Genomic DNA, 15,812 nt, shown 5'->3' with positions numbered 1-15,812 from the left:
AACGTCGCCGATATTATTGCAAGGGCCTTGTGTTTACAGCTTCTGAATCCGGTGTTATTACGACCTGAGCTATTACTGGCACGAGCTTTCTTTGTGTTTCGACAATTGAAAATTGTACCTACTGCCGCTTATAGCAAAAATCACGCTTTTTCATAATGAAATCTTTCCTAATACCCCCAGACGCGACAAGAATCGGGAATGTTTCTACTTGTTCTCGAAAAACGTTTTTTAAAAAATACAAGACGCTTCCTTAAAGATTTTTATATCATGAGCACGCACATGTATCGCCCTGCTCTTCAACTGTTAAAATAAAGGCGCAAAATGGGTTGGCGTTTTGCCTTATTTTGGCATCTTTTAATGACTGTGTGGCGGAGCCTTAACATGAGAATTTTCGACCCGACGCAAAAAGACTTAATTTTTCTGAGCTTATTTCTTTAGTTTGTGGTTTCTAAATCTTGGCATTTTCTAGGTGCTCTGACAAACATTTGAAACATTTTTTTTTCTCTCTACAACTACAACTAACATAAGTTTTACCCTCAAACTCGCCCAAGATGATTCGTGGACATAAGTTAAAGCAGGGAACAAAATTAAAATGGATTACAAAATTCATATGTACTTACTTACAGTGTTACTTATAGAAATAAAGTGACTAACAAAAAACCTTTGACGTTGTATGTTGTTAATTTTTTAACCGATTCGAGTGAATGATAGACAGAGGCGTAGCAAGAGCTTAAGTCAGGGCCGGCTCAACACGGTAAGCGAAAGATGCACCGCATCGGGGCGCCCGTGACAAGGGGCGCCGGGCGGCGGGCGCCGCCTATGCTTTTATATTAACTCTATAAAAATAACTTAATGTTAGATTTGCATTGAATCACTACCAACAAAATATTATAGCAGTAACAGACCAAGGCGCCCATCGAAAACTTTTCAGAAAAACCTACATTTTAACATTCCACTATGACCATCAAAACAGATCCCAAGAAGTCAATTCCTGGCACTATCAAACTGTAATAATTGAAAAAGAGTGCGCCTTTGGGTTGGGTGATGGGACCTTTAGATCAATACCGACAAAAAATAACCAGATTTATGATGCACTATATTGGTAACAATTTGACGAGACAGCGGTATGACCACAACCAGATGTTTTTCTTAACATTTGTCACGTTTGTTTTTACCATAAAAGTCCATGTCGGCATACTTAAACATTTTATTTTCCAAGTCTAGTCGGTTGGTTTTGGTTGTGGTGATTTGTTCAACAGTTTTCTTATATTTTTCACTATTCCTGTTTGTAGCCGAATTTGGTTCTGTCTATCATTTCGTGGCTTTTTGTCATCATTAATTTTAAATTTAAATTTCGATTAACATTGAGGTAAGTCTAAATTAAAAATAACTTTGAAATCGCATCAATTTTACAATAATAAAAATTGAAAAACGTTTGCAATATAAATATTTTTATACTTATACTATGTATAGTTTAGGAAATATCGTTGTGCCCTAAAAAAATTTTATTGACAATAACGAAGCGGACAGTAGTACAATGGTAAGAAATATTTATGTCTCCCATCAGTCCCCCCGAATATGTTTAACATTTAGCAGGTAATTGTACGCAAATTTAAGGTCTGCGGATTACCGCCAGGCGACAACTTTAAGTTGTAAATATAGTTTTTGCCCGCAGCTCCGTTTGCGTGGAATTCGCAATTAGGACTCATCATTTTTCATACATGATCGTTTTCCGGGTTGGAACCGTGTAAATTGAGTTTTTGGGCTCAACGTTTCGCACACTTTCGTAAGTGGCATCTTCAGGAGCAGGGTTAAGAATAAGGCAAAAGAGCACGGTAAATCAGTATGTCAACCATACCAGAGGCGAAACTTTTTTGAGAAATTACACGGTTCCAACCCGGAAAACGATCATGTATTGATTCCGACCGTGGAAATCTCCGAAATTATCATTTTTCATCTTGTTCACTCCTCCAGGGCCCCAGTGAACCCGTCTGACTTAAAAACTCACGGGATTTCTGCACAAAGTGTCATCCCCTATTTTGTCCCCGTAGGGATGGAATTTCCAGAAATATTTTCTTAATGGGTGCTTATGACAGAAAAGGACCCTACTGTCCAAATTTCATGTTTGTAGCTTCAGTAGTATAGGCTTTGCATTGATGAATCAGTCAGTCTGTCAGTTAAGACAAACACTTTTATATATTAAGATTGATTCATCATAATTTTATGCATGTTTGTTTATAAAAAGTATCTCTCTACAAAAATATGTGATTACAAAACTTTAATTTTTTTTTTACAAATTTTTTTTTAAGGGCGTTGAACAGTAAGCTGCATCGGGGCGCCTGGTCCCTTAGAGCCGGCCCTGGCTTAAGTGTTGGAGGGGTAATCCAAACAGTTTGCCAAATTTGCACAAAAAATGCCAATTAATTCTATAAACATATAGGGTAGTATTTGATAAAGATGTTTCCAATGTCTACATTAATTTTATTACTTAATTAACTATGTCACAATTATTTGTTTTGTACTGACGCATTGTTGTTTTAATATGAATAAATTTTGCTTGAAATTGGTAGAACTGTCACACCAACCTTACTTCCTGTTTTCAAAATTGACAAGGTAGAGATGTTAGAAAACAGTTTTTTATTAAATGGCTTTTTTTATTTTTTGGTGTTTTTCCTTGTCATAAAAAATTTAACAGTTTTAATTAAATAAGCAGTTAAAATATACTTCTTTGGATTTAAATTTGAACTACTTGGGTGGCAACGAACACTTCAACAACATAACCTCAAAGTCTTGAATACAGATTAGAACAAATAGATACTGAACTTTCAGTCACGCTGTTCGCAATGTTCGCATCGTGCTGTGGGTTTTCGCTGTTTTCTCTGGTCTTATCCGGAGAAATTTTCGAAAAGTAGTGTATTTTTGGGTGTGGTGACGTTGGTTTTGCACAACAACTCTAACGATATCTGGCCGTCGCTTTGGTGAGATCTTTTCATTTTGTTTTTCCACATGCCCGCTTTAAATTATCGTAGCATTTTTTGGTGGTGATAATGCCAGTGGCCTGCCTTGTTCTAAGGCGGTTCGCTGTCCCTCAGTAGACGAAATTTTATTACAGCTTGTGATATCCTGTCTATTTCTTTTACGGTCGTAATTTGCAAAACTTATCATGCTACCCGTTTGTGCTAAATGTCTTGGGTCGGTTAAGAAGCGAGCGGGTTCTCCTTATTTAACTTGTTCTGGTACGTGCTGCAAGCATTTTCATTTTAAATGTGTTAACGTTTCGGACGATTTGCATAACCAGCTGAGCACCATTCCAGCAGATCTCACCTGGAAATGCACTGAATGTGCCAATAAATGCGTGTGCCTAGATCCAGAATCTTTGAACAATTTCCTAGCTAAAAAATTTGATGAAATGTTTAGCAGCCTAAAAAACGTGTTTTCGGACCTAAAAGCTGAGCTGGTAACAAGTTAGTGCTCAAAATCAGATTAAAAATAATCTTCCTGATCCTAAACCTGTTGCATCCTTCTCAGATATATTGAAAAACAAAACCACACCCGTGATATTAATTGAACCTAAAAATCATCATTCATGTCCTGTTCATTGTGCAGCCCTCGAAAAACTTAAAACAGATATTTTTCAGCATAGCAAACAACTAGAGATTCGTGCCGAAATGAGGTAGAAGCACATGGACCTGACAAGGTTGCACAGTTTTCCATTACGTAGGTATACAAATATTGCCTCTATATTTGCTAATTTGAATTCGTTCACTCTATATGTTCATCAACAGAATCCTGACCGTATTTTAAGTATTAAGCGAATCGTAGTTATCGTCTCTTAGTTACAGCAAAAATGTTGGCAAAATTGAGCGGGTTGGTGTTGAAGTCAGGTATTGTTCTTATAGCTTTGTTCTGTTTTGCGTCTATCGACCACCTGATAGTTCCATTGTAGATGATCAATCTTTATTTGATGAGATCAAGTCTCTCAATAATATTTATCTTAGAAATTAGAAAATAATAATTCTGCCCTCTTATTTGTGGGCGTGCTTCTGGAAACCAATCTTTCACAATCGGTTACTTCACCCACTCATTTTCGTGCTGGTCAGACACCTTCACTTATTGATTTGGTTTTAAAAAAATCCTAATCTTCTAGGTGAAATTAATCATTGTGCACCTATTGGCATATCAGATCATTGTGTTTTAGAGACATTCGTACAATATCATCTACCTTCCGTTAAGAAATATGACACAAAAGAACATTCGAAAATAAATTATGATCGATTAACTTCGGACTTGACTGATTTTAATTGGGATGCACTCTATCGTTCACATAGCTGCTTTGAAGCATGGGAGGTTTTTACAAATGTACTATCTGATTTAACATGCAAAAATTCTACAACTTACAAGATCAAATACAATATGAAAAAACCTTGGATACAACAATATTTCCTAAAACGTGCAAGAACGAAAAAACAATTATGGCTCAAATATAAATCTACGGGTTCTCAAGCAGAATTTGACCGACACCGCTCATATTCCAACCAACTCAAACATTATCTCAGATCAGCAAAACATCGCTACGAATTAAGACTATCAAAAAGCGGTCCTAAGACAGTTTATAAATACGTCAGGACCAAAATACTCGCGAAAGTGTCTACACCAATCATCTGTGACACAGATAACGTATTTGCAAGAAATGAAGAGGGGACCGCCAACATCCGTAACCTGCCAGCATGCACAACACCTCAAATAAAACCATCTCTTTCGAACGTTGATTTTTCTGATGAAATTGTCTTCAGTGAGTTTACCAAACTTCCCGAGAAGAGTTCTCCAGGCTCTGACGGTATTACGTCCCTTGTGCTGAAGCGATGTGCTACCACTATTAGTGGTCCCCTTGCGTTTATCATGACTAGTGCATTTCAGACATCAGTACTGTCACCAATTTTGCTTCAGGCTCAAGTTACTCCTTTATTAAAAAGGGCGATAAAACGAAACCAGAGAACCATCTACCTTTCTTCCATTTGCTGTAAAATCATGGAAAGAGTCATATGTCATCACCTTCGCCAATTCTTAATTGATAATTATATCATCTCCTCAAATCAATATGGTTTTTTACCTGGCAGGTCCACCGTTACATGCCTACTTCGATGCCTTAACGACTGGTCATTATCATTAGAAAGAAACGAGCCAACGGATGTCATTTATTTAGAATTTGAAAAGGCGTTTGATTGCCTTCCGCATCATCGCTTATTGCCTAAGTTAGAAAATTCTGGAGTGCAGGGTCTTTTGCTAAAATGTATTGAGACTTTCCTAAGCGACCGGTATTTTAATGTGAGAGTAGGTTCATCGTTTTCTACAAAACGTAACGTACTGTCTGCTGTTCCACAGGGATTAGTTCTGGGACCACTATTATTTCTCGTTTATGTATCAGATCTACTATCTTTACTAAAGTCCTCTCACTTTTTCTATGCCGACGATGGCAAGTTGTATGGCAACCCATTAACACTTTCGCAGATTATTCAAGATGACTTTTCAATATCTTACAGCTGAACTCGCATCTGGCTAATGCCATTAAACATTCACAAGTGTTTTGTTTTTCGTTTGGACAAAAACAACCCAAATACGAGGGTCACTCAAATATAAACCGGAATTGTTTTTTATTAATTTAATAATGCAAAACAAATGTACAAACGAACTCTAGAATTTTTCTAAGTAGTCTCCCTGAAGGGCTATACATTTTTGCCAACGTCTAGCAAGCTTTTTAATTCCTTTATCATAAAATGTTTGAGGCTGTGTCACAACCCAGTTACGCCCGAACCGCTCCACATCGTTGTCGCTTTCGAAACGCTGCCCTCCCATTGCCTCTTTCAGTGGACCAAACAAATGATAGTCACAGGACGACAAATCTGAGCTACAGGCGGGATGTTTGAAGACTTCCCAGTGAAAGTCAACCAATTTTTATGACGTTAAAAGGGCTGTGTGCGGTCGAGCGTTATCGTGAAGCAAAATTACGTCTCGGATTGGAGTTTGGCGTCTTTTGGACCTGTACGCGACTTTTGCATCGACCAAAAGCTGGCAGTAATATGGAGCATTTACAGTACGACGTTCATGAAGAAGTCGACAAGCAATATTTCTCTCCAGTCCCAAAAAAAAAAAATGGTTGCGAGGACTATGGTGACTCTCATTTTCAACATTTTCACGCCCCTCCTTAAATTTTCTGGACCATTCGTACACTTGAATTTTTGACAACGTTTCTTCCCCAAACTGTGCAAGCAATTTGGTTAAAATTTCGGAGGATTTGACGCCCTCTTTTGCGAGAAATTTAATGATAACACGTTGTGCAACCGACGCTGGCACTGCTTGCTTCGACATGATGTTACTGCTCATTGCAAAAAGATATCGGCTGCCGCTTTGGTCACATCCCTTCTCTACATTCCTACCTTTATATTCTATTTATGGCAGCTTATTAGAATTAGTACAGTTTTAGAAAAAACAGAATTCCGGTTCATAATTGACTGACCCTCGTATAATATATACAATTGATAATCATATATTGCAAACTGTTCACTAAGTCAACGACTTAGGTGTTATCTTCGACAGTAATCTTTCTTTTTCGGAGCATGTCGCACATACAGTAAAAAACCAAATGTAACGACCTACTTGCTGCAAAAGACATTCGTGAACTCAAATGAAGAGTTATTTAAAATCCTTTCCGTGTCATATGTTCGTCCTATCGCGAATATGCTAGTGTTATTTGGTTTCCTACACTAATAAAGGACAAACAACTAATTGAAAAAGTGCAGCGTCGCTGTTCTAAAACTGTTGTAAATTTGACAAATGAAAGTTATGAGGATAGACCAACCATATTAAAACTTTAACATCAAGTCACATATTTAACGATCTCGTCTAGACTTTTAAAAACTTCAATCATAAGCTTACTGTAGACCTTTCCACCATCTTTGTTCTTGCTCAAAAAAGCTGTTTCATGAAAAATATAAAACGAAATGGCGACAGCAATTTCTAACTAATCGTGTGTTTAAAATTTGGAATAGAATAGTCTTGATGTAGAAAGTATAAATTCAAATAGCGTGTTAGTTTTTAAAACCAGGCTAAAAAATCATCTTGATATGCTCGTAGAGTAAGATTTACTAACGAGAACAATCTTCTCTTGGAGATAAGCAGTAATCATCTAGCTGCTGTACTTTGTTCTTACGGATGAGCATAATAGGTTTTTACCTCTGATCGATATTCGGATAATAATTAAAATTTTATATTGACAACGCACTTTGAGTTTTTAATAATAATTGAATTATCTTACATAATAATTGAATTACATTACAAAATACATTAAACTACATAATGATTGAATCGCATTTTACAAATTTTACAAATTTTCAAATCCCAGTTTTAAAAGATTCTTTATCTGTTTTCTGTTTAGTCGTGAATTGTAATTCCTCCCTCACTATCAAACGGACGGTCTGTGGTAACTGCTCTACATCGGTTCTTATTTTGTCTACATCGGTTCTTAGTAGGTCCTGTTTACTTTCTATACTTGAAAAAAAAACCTTAAAATAAGCCCTTTTTGGTCTTCGCTCTGTGAACTTGTTAGCCATTCGGCTTTGATTGCATCCGCCTGTAATCTGATTCTAGATTAGATGACAAATTGTCTAGGCTACTTGCTAAAAATCTAAATGAATCGATAAATCTCAATTCGATATATCCATTATCATCCATTCTTAAAATTTTACTCATAGAAATATATTTCTCTTCGTTATTAGGTATTAATTTCAACTAACTTTTATCTTCTCCTAGATGACAAACGTAAGAACTTAAATTGTGAAATAAAATTGGGATAAACAATGGTGGTCTATATTTCAAACTGCATTTTCTACAAGCAGCTCCTCTATATTTTCCAGTGTAGTGATCATAATCTCTTACTTTTGGCTTTTCTATAAACAACATATTTTCACAAAGATAACAAATTTTTGTTTTTTTATATTCTTCTAGTTCGATATCTTTTATGGGTTTATTTTCTTTTAATAACATATATTTTTCTAGCATGTTCAATTATTCTTTTTATAAAACGTTTATCACTTTCCTCGCCTCTGTAAATTTCCAATGGGTTATCATAGTTATCAATATTATTATAAGCACTTTTAATGTACTTATAATCTATAACCACAGGGAATATGAAATTGTATTTTATGAGTACATGATGATTCAGGATTTGGTTCGCATGTATGAATAGGTTTCAGAATAAATTCAAAATCAGAATAAATTACATAGGGATGTCTTAACATTTTTTGAATATTTTTAAATTTGAATACATTATCTTCAGGCATGTTCGGAATACATGATTCATTACTAAAGCACACATTTTGATGTTTTTTAAAGCATCTTCATTTATTAATATAAAAAGTAGGGGACCTAGAATACTATTTTGTGGAACTCCCGTAGACAAGGTAGCCGCCTTTGAATAGTAAGTTTAACCAGAAAGTACCCATTTAACTACCCGCGATCTTTTTTTTTACGTAGGCCGACAGCCAATCATAAGACATCCCTCTTATTCCTATGCCTATGTGCTTTGCGAACATTAATTCACGATTCAGAATGTCGAAATCTTTGGAGTTATTAAAAAAAATACCTGCACATTTAATTTTATCCTCTCAAAAGTCAATAAATGAATTGCAGAACTGGTAGGTCGCATCTTGGGTTGACTGAGACTTTCTGAAGCCAAATGGATAGTTATTAAGTATGTAGTGTTTGTTTATCCAGTTGGAGATATTAGGTTTTTTCAAAATTTTTTAAAATACAGATAAAAGAGGCACAGACCTATAGTCAATGATCAATAAATGCACCCTTTTTTTAAATATTGGACAAACATTGCCCGTTTCTCAGCAATTCTCAGCACAAAATGTTGATTAATTAATAATAATGATATTGGTTTGGCTAATGTACGAGCCACTTTACTCAATAAAGAGTATGGTACACTATCACTACCTTCTGAGTTTTTTTTTCAGATAGAAACCTTATGAAATCATGCATCTGATCACCATTAACCGGCATTAAAAACATACTACTTAGATTTAACGGAATATTTTTAACCGCTTCTGCGATGTTAACCGAGGATAAATTTATCAAATTTTGAACTGATTTAGCAAAAAAGTTCTTAGAAGCATTTGCAATTCTTACAGAGTCCGTCAGTTTTTAGCCGTCAATATCCATAAGATTTTTGCAACATGTTTTAATTTTACTTAGGTTAGTTTCCTCATGTAAAATTTTCCATGCAACTTGTGATTTATTTGGAGCATTTATGAGTCTACTGTCATAATATTTCTTTCGTAGTTTGAATTGTTTCCGAGCAACAATATTGCCCGAACTTGCCAAAGTTTATCAAGATCCCTAAGTTTATGAACTTCCTCATGGAGTTCAGAGGTCATATGTTTTTTGTTACTAGCTTACGCTTAACAGGATAGATATAATTGGAAATATTAAAAAATATGTCATAAAACAAAGTAAAATAGTCAGAAAACTCACCCATTACTAAGATGGTAGTCCACTTCATTGATAGTAACATATCTGTGAAAATGTTTAAAATATCTTGGAAAAATTCACGCTTATAAATATAGTCATAGCTTCTGTAAACGAAACTATTTGGGCACGGTGGTCCGAAATATTTAAATGTACAAATAACCGCAGCTTCTAAATTTTCATTCGTAATCAAGAATATATTGTAAGTAATAGATTTGCTGTTCTCTTGTACCGCTGTATATTCAAAACTAGACTGTCGTAAGCCAAAACTACATATTTAGAATATTGCGAATCTCTTCGCAGAGTCCCTTCGTTCCCTTGAAGTCAAAATTAAAATCACCGCAACATACAAGTACACTTGACAAACAAGCACAGAAAATAAAATAAAAACTAAATCACTACTTTTCTATGTTGTCCCATGCAATTGCAATGCATTTTCCCAACAATGCTCCAGTGCTTAGATTCCCTTGGAAAAACCAGATGGCAAAACCTGAAACTTGCCAAGTGGAGGAGAACCTCTATGCTGCCACCCCACACTTTGTTTTTTTGATTCTGGATTGAAGTGGTCAGCCTGTGTTTCATCAATGGTGATCGTGTTAAACTTTGTCAGATTGACTTCAAAATGAATTGATCGAAACCGTTTCTGATCAGGTGTCAACATTCTCGCGACCCAACGTACAGACAGCTTTTTAAGACATAAGATATTTGTTAATATATTTTCCACAAAACCATATGAAATTCCCGTAATTTCAACTATCCGACGAATAATAATAATCAATCAGGCCACACCATATCATGTACACTGTACAGTATCACCATTTTCTTTAGTAGAGACAGTCACTGGTCGTCCAGCATCTTTTGCATGTTCACAGGTCTGCCTACCCAATTTGAATTTTCGGGACATATTTTTTATCCCTTAATAAGAAAGAGCATTCTCCCCCAATAGGGCCACGATATCTTTGTGAATCTCCGTTGGCGACAATTTTTTCTTTTGCAGCGCGCACTTCAGATTTTTTCCCATTTTTGCAAAAACAACTGACTACTTGCAATTGGATTTCAATTTTCAAATTATATTAAAATGAAACAAGCAAGAAAACTGAAACTGCGTCAGCCTTGATGACAGACGCCATTGGTAATGTTTCTTGACCCACCATAACTACTATATAATGAATAGCACAGACCGACTAGGATTAAGAACCAAAAAAGGGGCGCACTGATAAGCTACGTGCAAAAACACGATAAGGGCCAATCATAAATCAATTGGTCACGGTCGTGTGTTCGGTTAACCTCTTTGACAATGGTGATTTTTTCCAAATCAGAGCGTGTCGACATGGTAATGCTTTATGGTGTAGTTGATGGAAACGTCAGGTTGGCCCCCCGAACTGTGCATCGATCGCTTTCCAAATCGCGCGATTCCGTGTGCGCGAATATTTACATCAGCGGTACAGCATTTTCGACATCATGGTACCTTCAAGCCTCAAACTCACGATCGTTGCCTTGTTAAGACCGAAAAAATACTGCAAGCTGAAGAACAAATTTTGGAACGCGTCGAAAAATAGCCCGACATCAGCACTCGCTGACTTGCAGTTGAAGTTGGAGTTTCACAGTTTGTTGTGCAACGTACATTAATAAAAAACAAGGCCTACATTCATACCACGTTCAAAAAGTGCAAGCTTTGGAGCCCGCTGATTTTCCACGTCGTGTAATTGACTGCGAATTGTTGTTACAGCAATGTCGTGAACGCCCTAGTTTTTTAAATTGCATTCTGTTTACGGATAAAGCAGGATTCCCTTGCAATGTTGTTCTCAACACTCACATTTGGTCCGATGAAAATCCACACGCTGGTCAAGAAGTACGATTTCAACAACGGCTTTCCAAAAATGTGTGGGCTGGTATCGTAAATGACCGCTTAGTTGGACCTTGTGTTTTACTAAACAAACTAAACGCGGCACAGTACCTCGAGTTGTGAAACAATGTGTTGGAAGAGCAGCTAGATGTGGAAGTGCCTCTAGGTGAACGGTACTTTTGCATGATGGAGCACTACCATATTTTTCTAGTCCAGTTAAGTAACCATTTTTCTATTTTTGTCTGTAGGGCTGAATGAACCAGTTAGTTCTTGGAAATCAGTGTCCAGAAACTATCGAAGAGCTTCAACAACGAATGGAAGTGGCAGCCGCTACAGTTCGTGGAACTCCCGGAGTTTTTTTTATGTATCCGTGCCAACATGTTGCATCGTGCTGAAGCCTGTATTGCTAGTCAATGACAACATTTTCAACATTTATTGTAAAAAGGTAGTAGCAGGCTATGTTGCTCCTATTTTTGTTCCAATAAACAATGCGGAATCGTTGTGGCACGGACCAAACATCCGTCAAAATAAAAAGTCGATCACCATAGAGCATTACGAAAAATCTCTCCTTCTAGGGACCACCATTTGTTTGTACAACGAATAATTTTTTGCATTGCCCTTTAACCATGAATGAACGGCATGAATAAACGAATGTTAACCAGCAAAATGGCGGTTTTACTTTTAATTGAAACTCAAAAGTGTACATTGTTTTTATTCGAACGTTTTTCCACCTACTGTTTAAAAAGGTGGATAAGTAGCATCGCATTCGACTTTTAATTTGGTGTTTCTATATGTATTTTCACATTACAAGGGTACGTGATGCCGTAGTTACAATTATTGCATATATTTCGAAATCATCCTGTATATGGTAGATATTTGAGAATTAAGCACCAATATAAAAAGGAAACACCTTCGTTGGTCTAAAACACCACGAGAACGAGGGGGATGAATGTGTGGATGTACTGGTGGCCGCACTGTATTTTTTATTTATTCTTTTGTGTGCTGATGTTTGACAGTTCATTTGGACATTCTTACGAAGCTCCTCACGCGCAACTGATAAACAATTTAATCATAGTGTTTGGAATCGTACCCAAGAAATTGAATTTAACTACAGACCTCGCTTAACCAACCACATTATCTTTAAGGGAAGTTCAGACCAAGCTTAGGAAGCCAAAGAATATGACTAATTTTCTAAGTACATATTTGCTTTATTTTACGTTTATTCGATTGGGTTTGAAATGAAGTACGTTTTTTATAAAGGATTGTTTTTCAGCCTTTCCTGCCTTGCTGTAAACAAGTGAACTAATTTCCATATAAATAATATGTGTGGGTGTAACATTCGGCATCATTCTTGCCATTCCTGGTGATGTCGTTATTTCGACTGGATGCGCGACCAGTGCCAGGGCTCGAACTAATGATATCCTCTCCTCTTTGTATGGAATTTCGGTCGTGTTCACTCGCTGCAAATAATGATGTCGTTCGTGGTCGAGAAGACATTCAGATTTGAGCGGCCTTTGATTGAGTCGTGGCCACTGATTCGAGAACGGCAACGACCCAAGACGGATTTATCCAGACGACTGAGCGGGAAAAATTAATAATATCGGTCAAAGGGCCAACGAAAGGCGACGGCAAAACACCGCCCTCGACCAATCGATAAATGCATAATAACGCGATTCCACTCGACGGTATAAAGCACTCGTAATGGCAGCGATCTGTATGCAGGTCACTGGCAATAATGCGATGTCATCTGCCGGAATTAAAATGTATGTTCTCGTGTTATTGTACGCCATCTCGACGCAAATATTTAATAAAGAGACCAGTGGCGGAACGGCGATAAAATCATATTGACCGCTTTTATGAAAGCAGTTCCGATTCGGGTTGGGAACGTGCTCCAACTAGTTTGACAGGTGTCAGTACCGACGCTCGTGCACGCTGTGATAAATACTTTGCATATTCGCATATTGTGGCTGGAAGTTTTAGTTGGACGCAAATCGATAAAGCACCAACACAAAACAGATTTTCAACTGTTGATACCGCAGTCGGATCATGTTATTTATTATCTGATTGTTCTAACTTTCTACATATTGTAATGGTACAAATAATTAACGTTATCAAGCTTTAGAAAGTCCAGCTAGGAAACTAAATACCAGATGAAAGGCGGCTCGACTTGCAATATATTACGTTGCAGGAGATTCAAACTTGTCTTTTTTTTAATATAAAATAGTAATAAAAGTTTTATCCTGAATAAAGATCATTGAATTCTTTCAGGAATATTCTTCAGGGAGACAAAAATTTATCACCAGTAATCTAAAGTTTAAAATGAGCGACTTTATTTGAAATTTTGCTATCTCTTTCAGTAGAACTTCATAACCAAACAAACTGAATCATGTATTGTATTTAACACTTGTACTGAAACTGTTATCCACGAGCTCTTTCTTTGATGCATAAGATATTCATTTAACTAATAACCAAGCAGGACTTTGTGCTTAGACAGACCGCTTTCAAAACCTACAAAATAATGCATCACCTTCTTCGAGCGAGAAAAAGTAATTAATCTAAATTAGGAGGGTCTTTCCTGTCGAGAATTCATTCCGTTCATAGAAAAATTCTTTCCACACAACAGGCATACAAACGTCAAACACGAGACAACATCCTTTCTACAACCATTGTAAACAGCGTGAATTTTCTACGTTCGAACCCTGATTAAGATTATCACACTTCAAAACCTGCTCGGTTGATCCCTTCCATCGTCGTTCAGGTGGCAAGACAAACACGCTTCGACAAGTTCGAAAATGCTATATGCAAGCACATAATCCTTACAATTTCAAAGGAACGCATCCCTTTTTCGAATAAATTTTAACGCGTATTTTACTGGCCAACAACCCCCGCATTGTTTTCTAGAGAGCGCTACCTCCTGTTGCTTAATATCTTTCGGTCAAAAACGCTTTAATTTCTGGCCGACGTTTTCCAACCTATGGTATTTTGTAAAGCTCATCTAAGCGTAAACATCTCAACAGCAAAACTTTTTTTTGTGTTTTTAAATACGAAGATGAAAACGACAATTTTGACTACGGCAAAAAGAATGAAAATTAAAACAAATTATAATCTATTAAAATAAAAATGATTTAGTAGTAATAACGTTTTTGTGTTTCACCATAAATAAATAACTATATTTACGTAACCAGTTACCAAAAGTTTTATTGTAAATTTTCCGTCAATTCTTGAAAATGTTGTTGCCATCTATCCATTATTTTCGCTTCAGCTGTGAATTCTCTTTAGTTTCTTCTTTAGTTTTAACTGCGTAATTGTTCCGAAAAATAGTTTTTGATTTTCTCTGTAGTTTTGGGTCCTCTTCTCCCAGAATTTTATCTATGATTTTTGTTTTTCTTTCTTTATTTTCTTCTTCCTTTTTTGCGTTTTTATTTGTATGCCTCATCTTTTGGTCTGTTTGTATTTATGTATATATATATTTGTTTTATTTCTGCGGTCCATCAATCTATATATATTTTTACTTTCCGAGCGTAAGCTAAGGAAGTATAGTAATCGTGTCCATCGGACGAATAGCCACTTTTATATTTTCTCAACGTTTCATGACCCCTACAGTACGAAAAAAATAGTCTCCCGTTTCCGTCTATCTGTCTGTATCCATTTTTATTAAACACGTAATCTCCGAAACTGCTGGACCAGTTGTTGTCAAATTTTGTTTTTATATTAGAAATGTCATGTAGATGGTTAAACGCTAACCAAAATTTTGCTATCCATCCTAACCAACAATTTGATGACGTCATTTCAAAAATTCTATGTTTATTTGTAAACAACTATTTTACAACAATACGTATGGTGTACGAATCCGCTGTGAGTTTTCTCCCTAACCGTCCAAATTTTCGCAAAAACATAATGCATGTTATAATACCAGTTTTCAATTAACGTAATACATTCCGATCGTGGTTCAGTCGATAGAAATGCGAAATTGGCCTTTTGTTTTTTTTCTTTTTTCTTTCACGTTGTTTATTATCTATGTTTAGAACGTGCCACCCCATTTTCTCGAAAATGTGAGAATATGTACGTCTTTATGTAATAATGATAAAATAAGAATTATAATATTCAGAACATTTTGTTCGATTGAGGTTTAATTGATAATTTTAGTCCTCTGTTTTGAGAAGACAAACTCAATCAATTCAAACTAATTTCTACGTGACATTCTTTCGATGTAGAAACATAAATCAACACTTGAGCTTCAGATTGCTATTAGCTGGTGCTGAAGGACATTTTATCCCGTTAGTACTTTAAATATATTTTACATTGTCCGTACGGTGCAGGCTTCGGGGGTATTATTTATGCCGCTGGTTTTTACTTTATACAGGTTATTTCAATACGAAAATTTGTAAAATCAAATTTTTTAATTTTTTTAAAGAGCTGGATTTACGGATTATACTTCAAG

General features: G+C 36.1%; 1 protein-coding gene across 1 annotated transcript; it reads left to right on the top strand.

Moving 5' to 3' along the window:
- Nucleotides 1-3,163: 3,163 nt before the first annotated feature.
- LOC135123845 (uncharacterized) lies at nt 3,164-5,544 on the top strand. Its single transcript, XM_064048722.1, has 4 exons — nt 3,164-3,464; nt 3,529-3,673; nt 4,557-5,331; nt 5,383-5,544. Exons 1-4 carry the CDS (start codon nt 3,164-3,166, stop codon nt 5,542-5,544), a joined length of 1,383 nt encoding a protein of 460 aa, XP_063904792.1.
- Nucleotides 5,545-15,812: the final 10,268 nt, after the last annotated feature.

This window comes from Zophobas morio, unplaced genomic scaffold (genome assembly GCF_036711695.1).
Source record: "Zophobas morio isolate AGI-343-1 ecotype UQ-CSIRO unplaced genomic scaffold, CSIRO_AGI_Zmor_V1 ptg000006l, whole genome shotgun sequence".
NCBI classification, from domain to species: domain Eukaryota; kingdom Metazoa; phylum Arthropoda; class Insecta; order Coleoptera; family Tenebrionidae; genus Zophobas; species Zophobas morio.
This window is presented reverse-complemented; position numbering and strand designations above follow the sequence as displayed.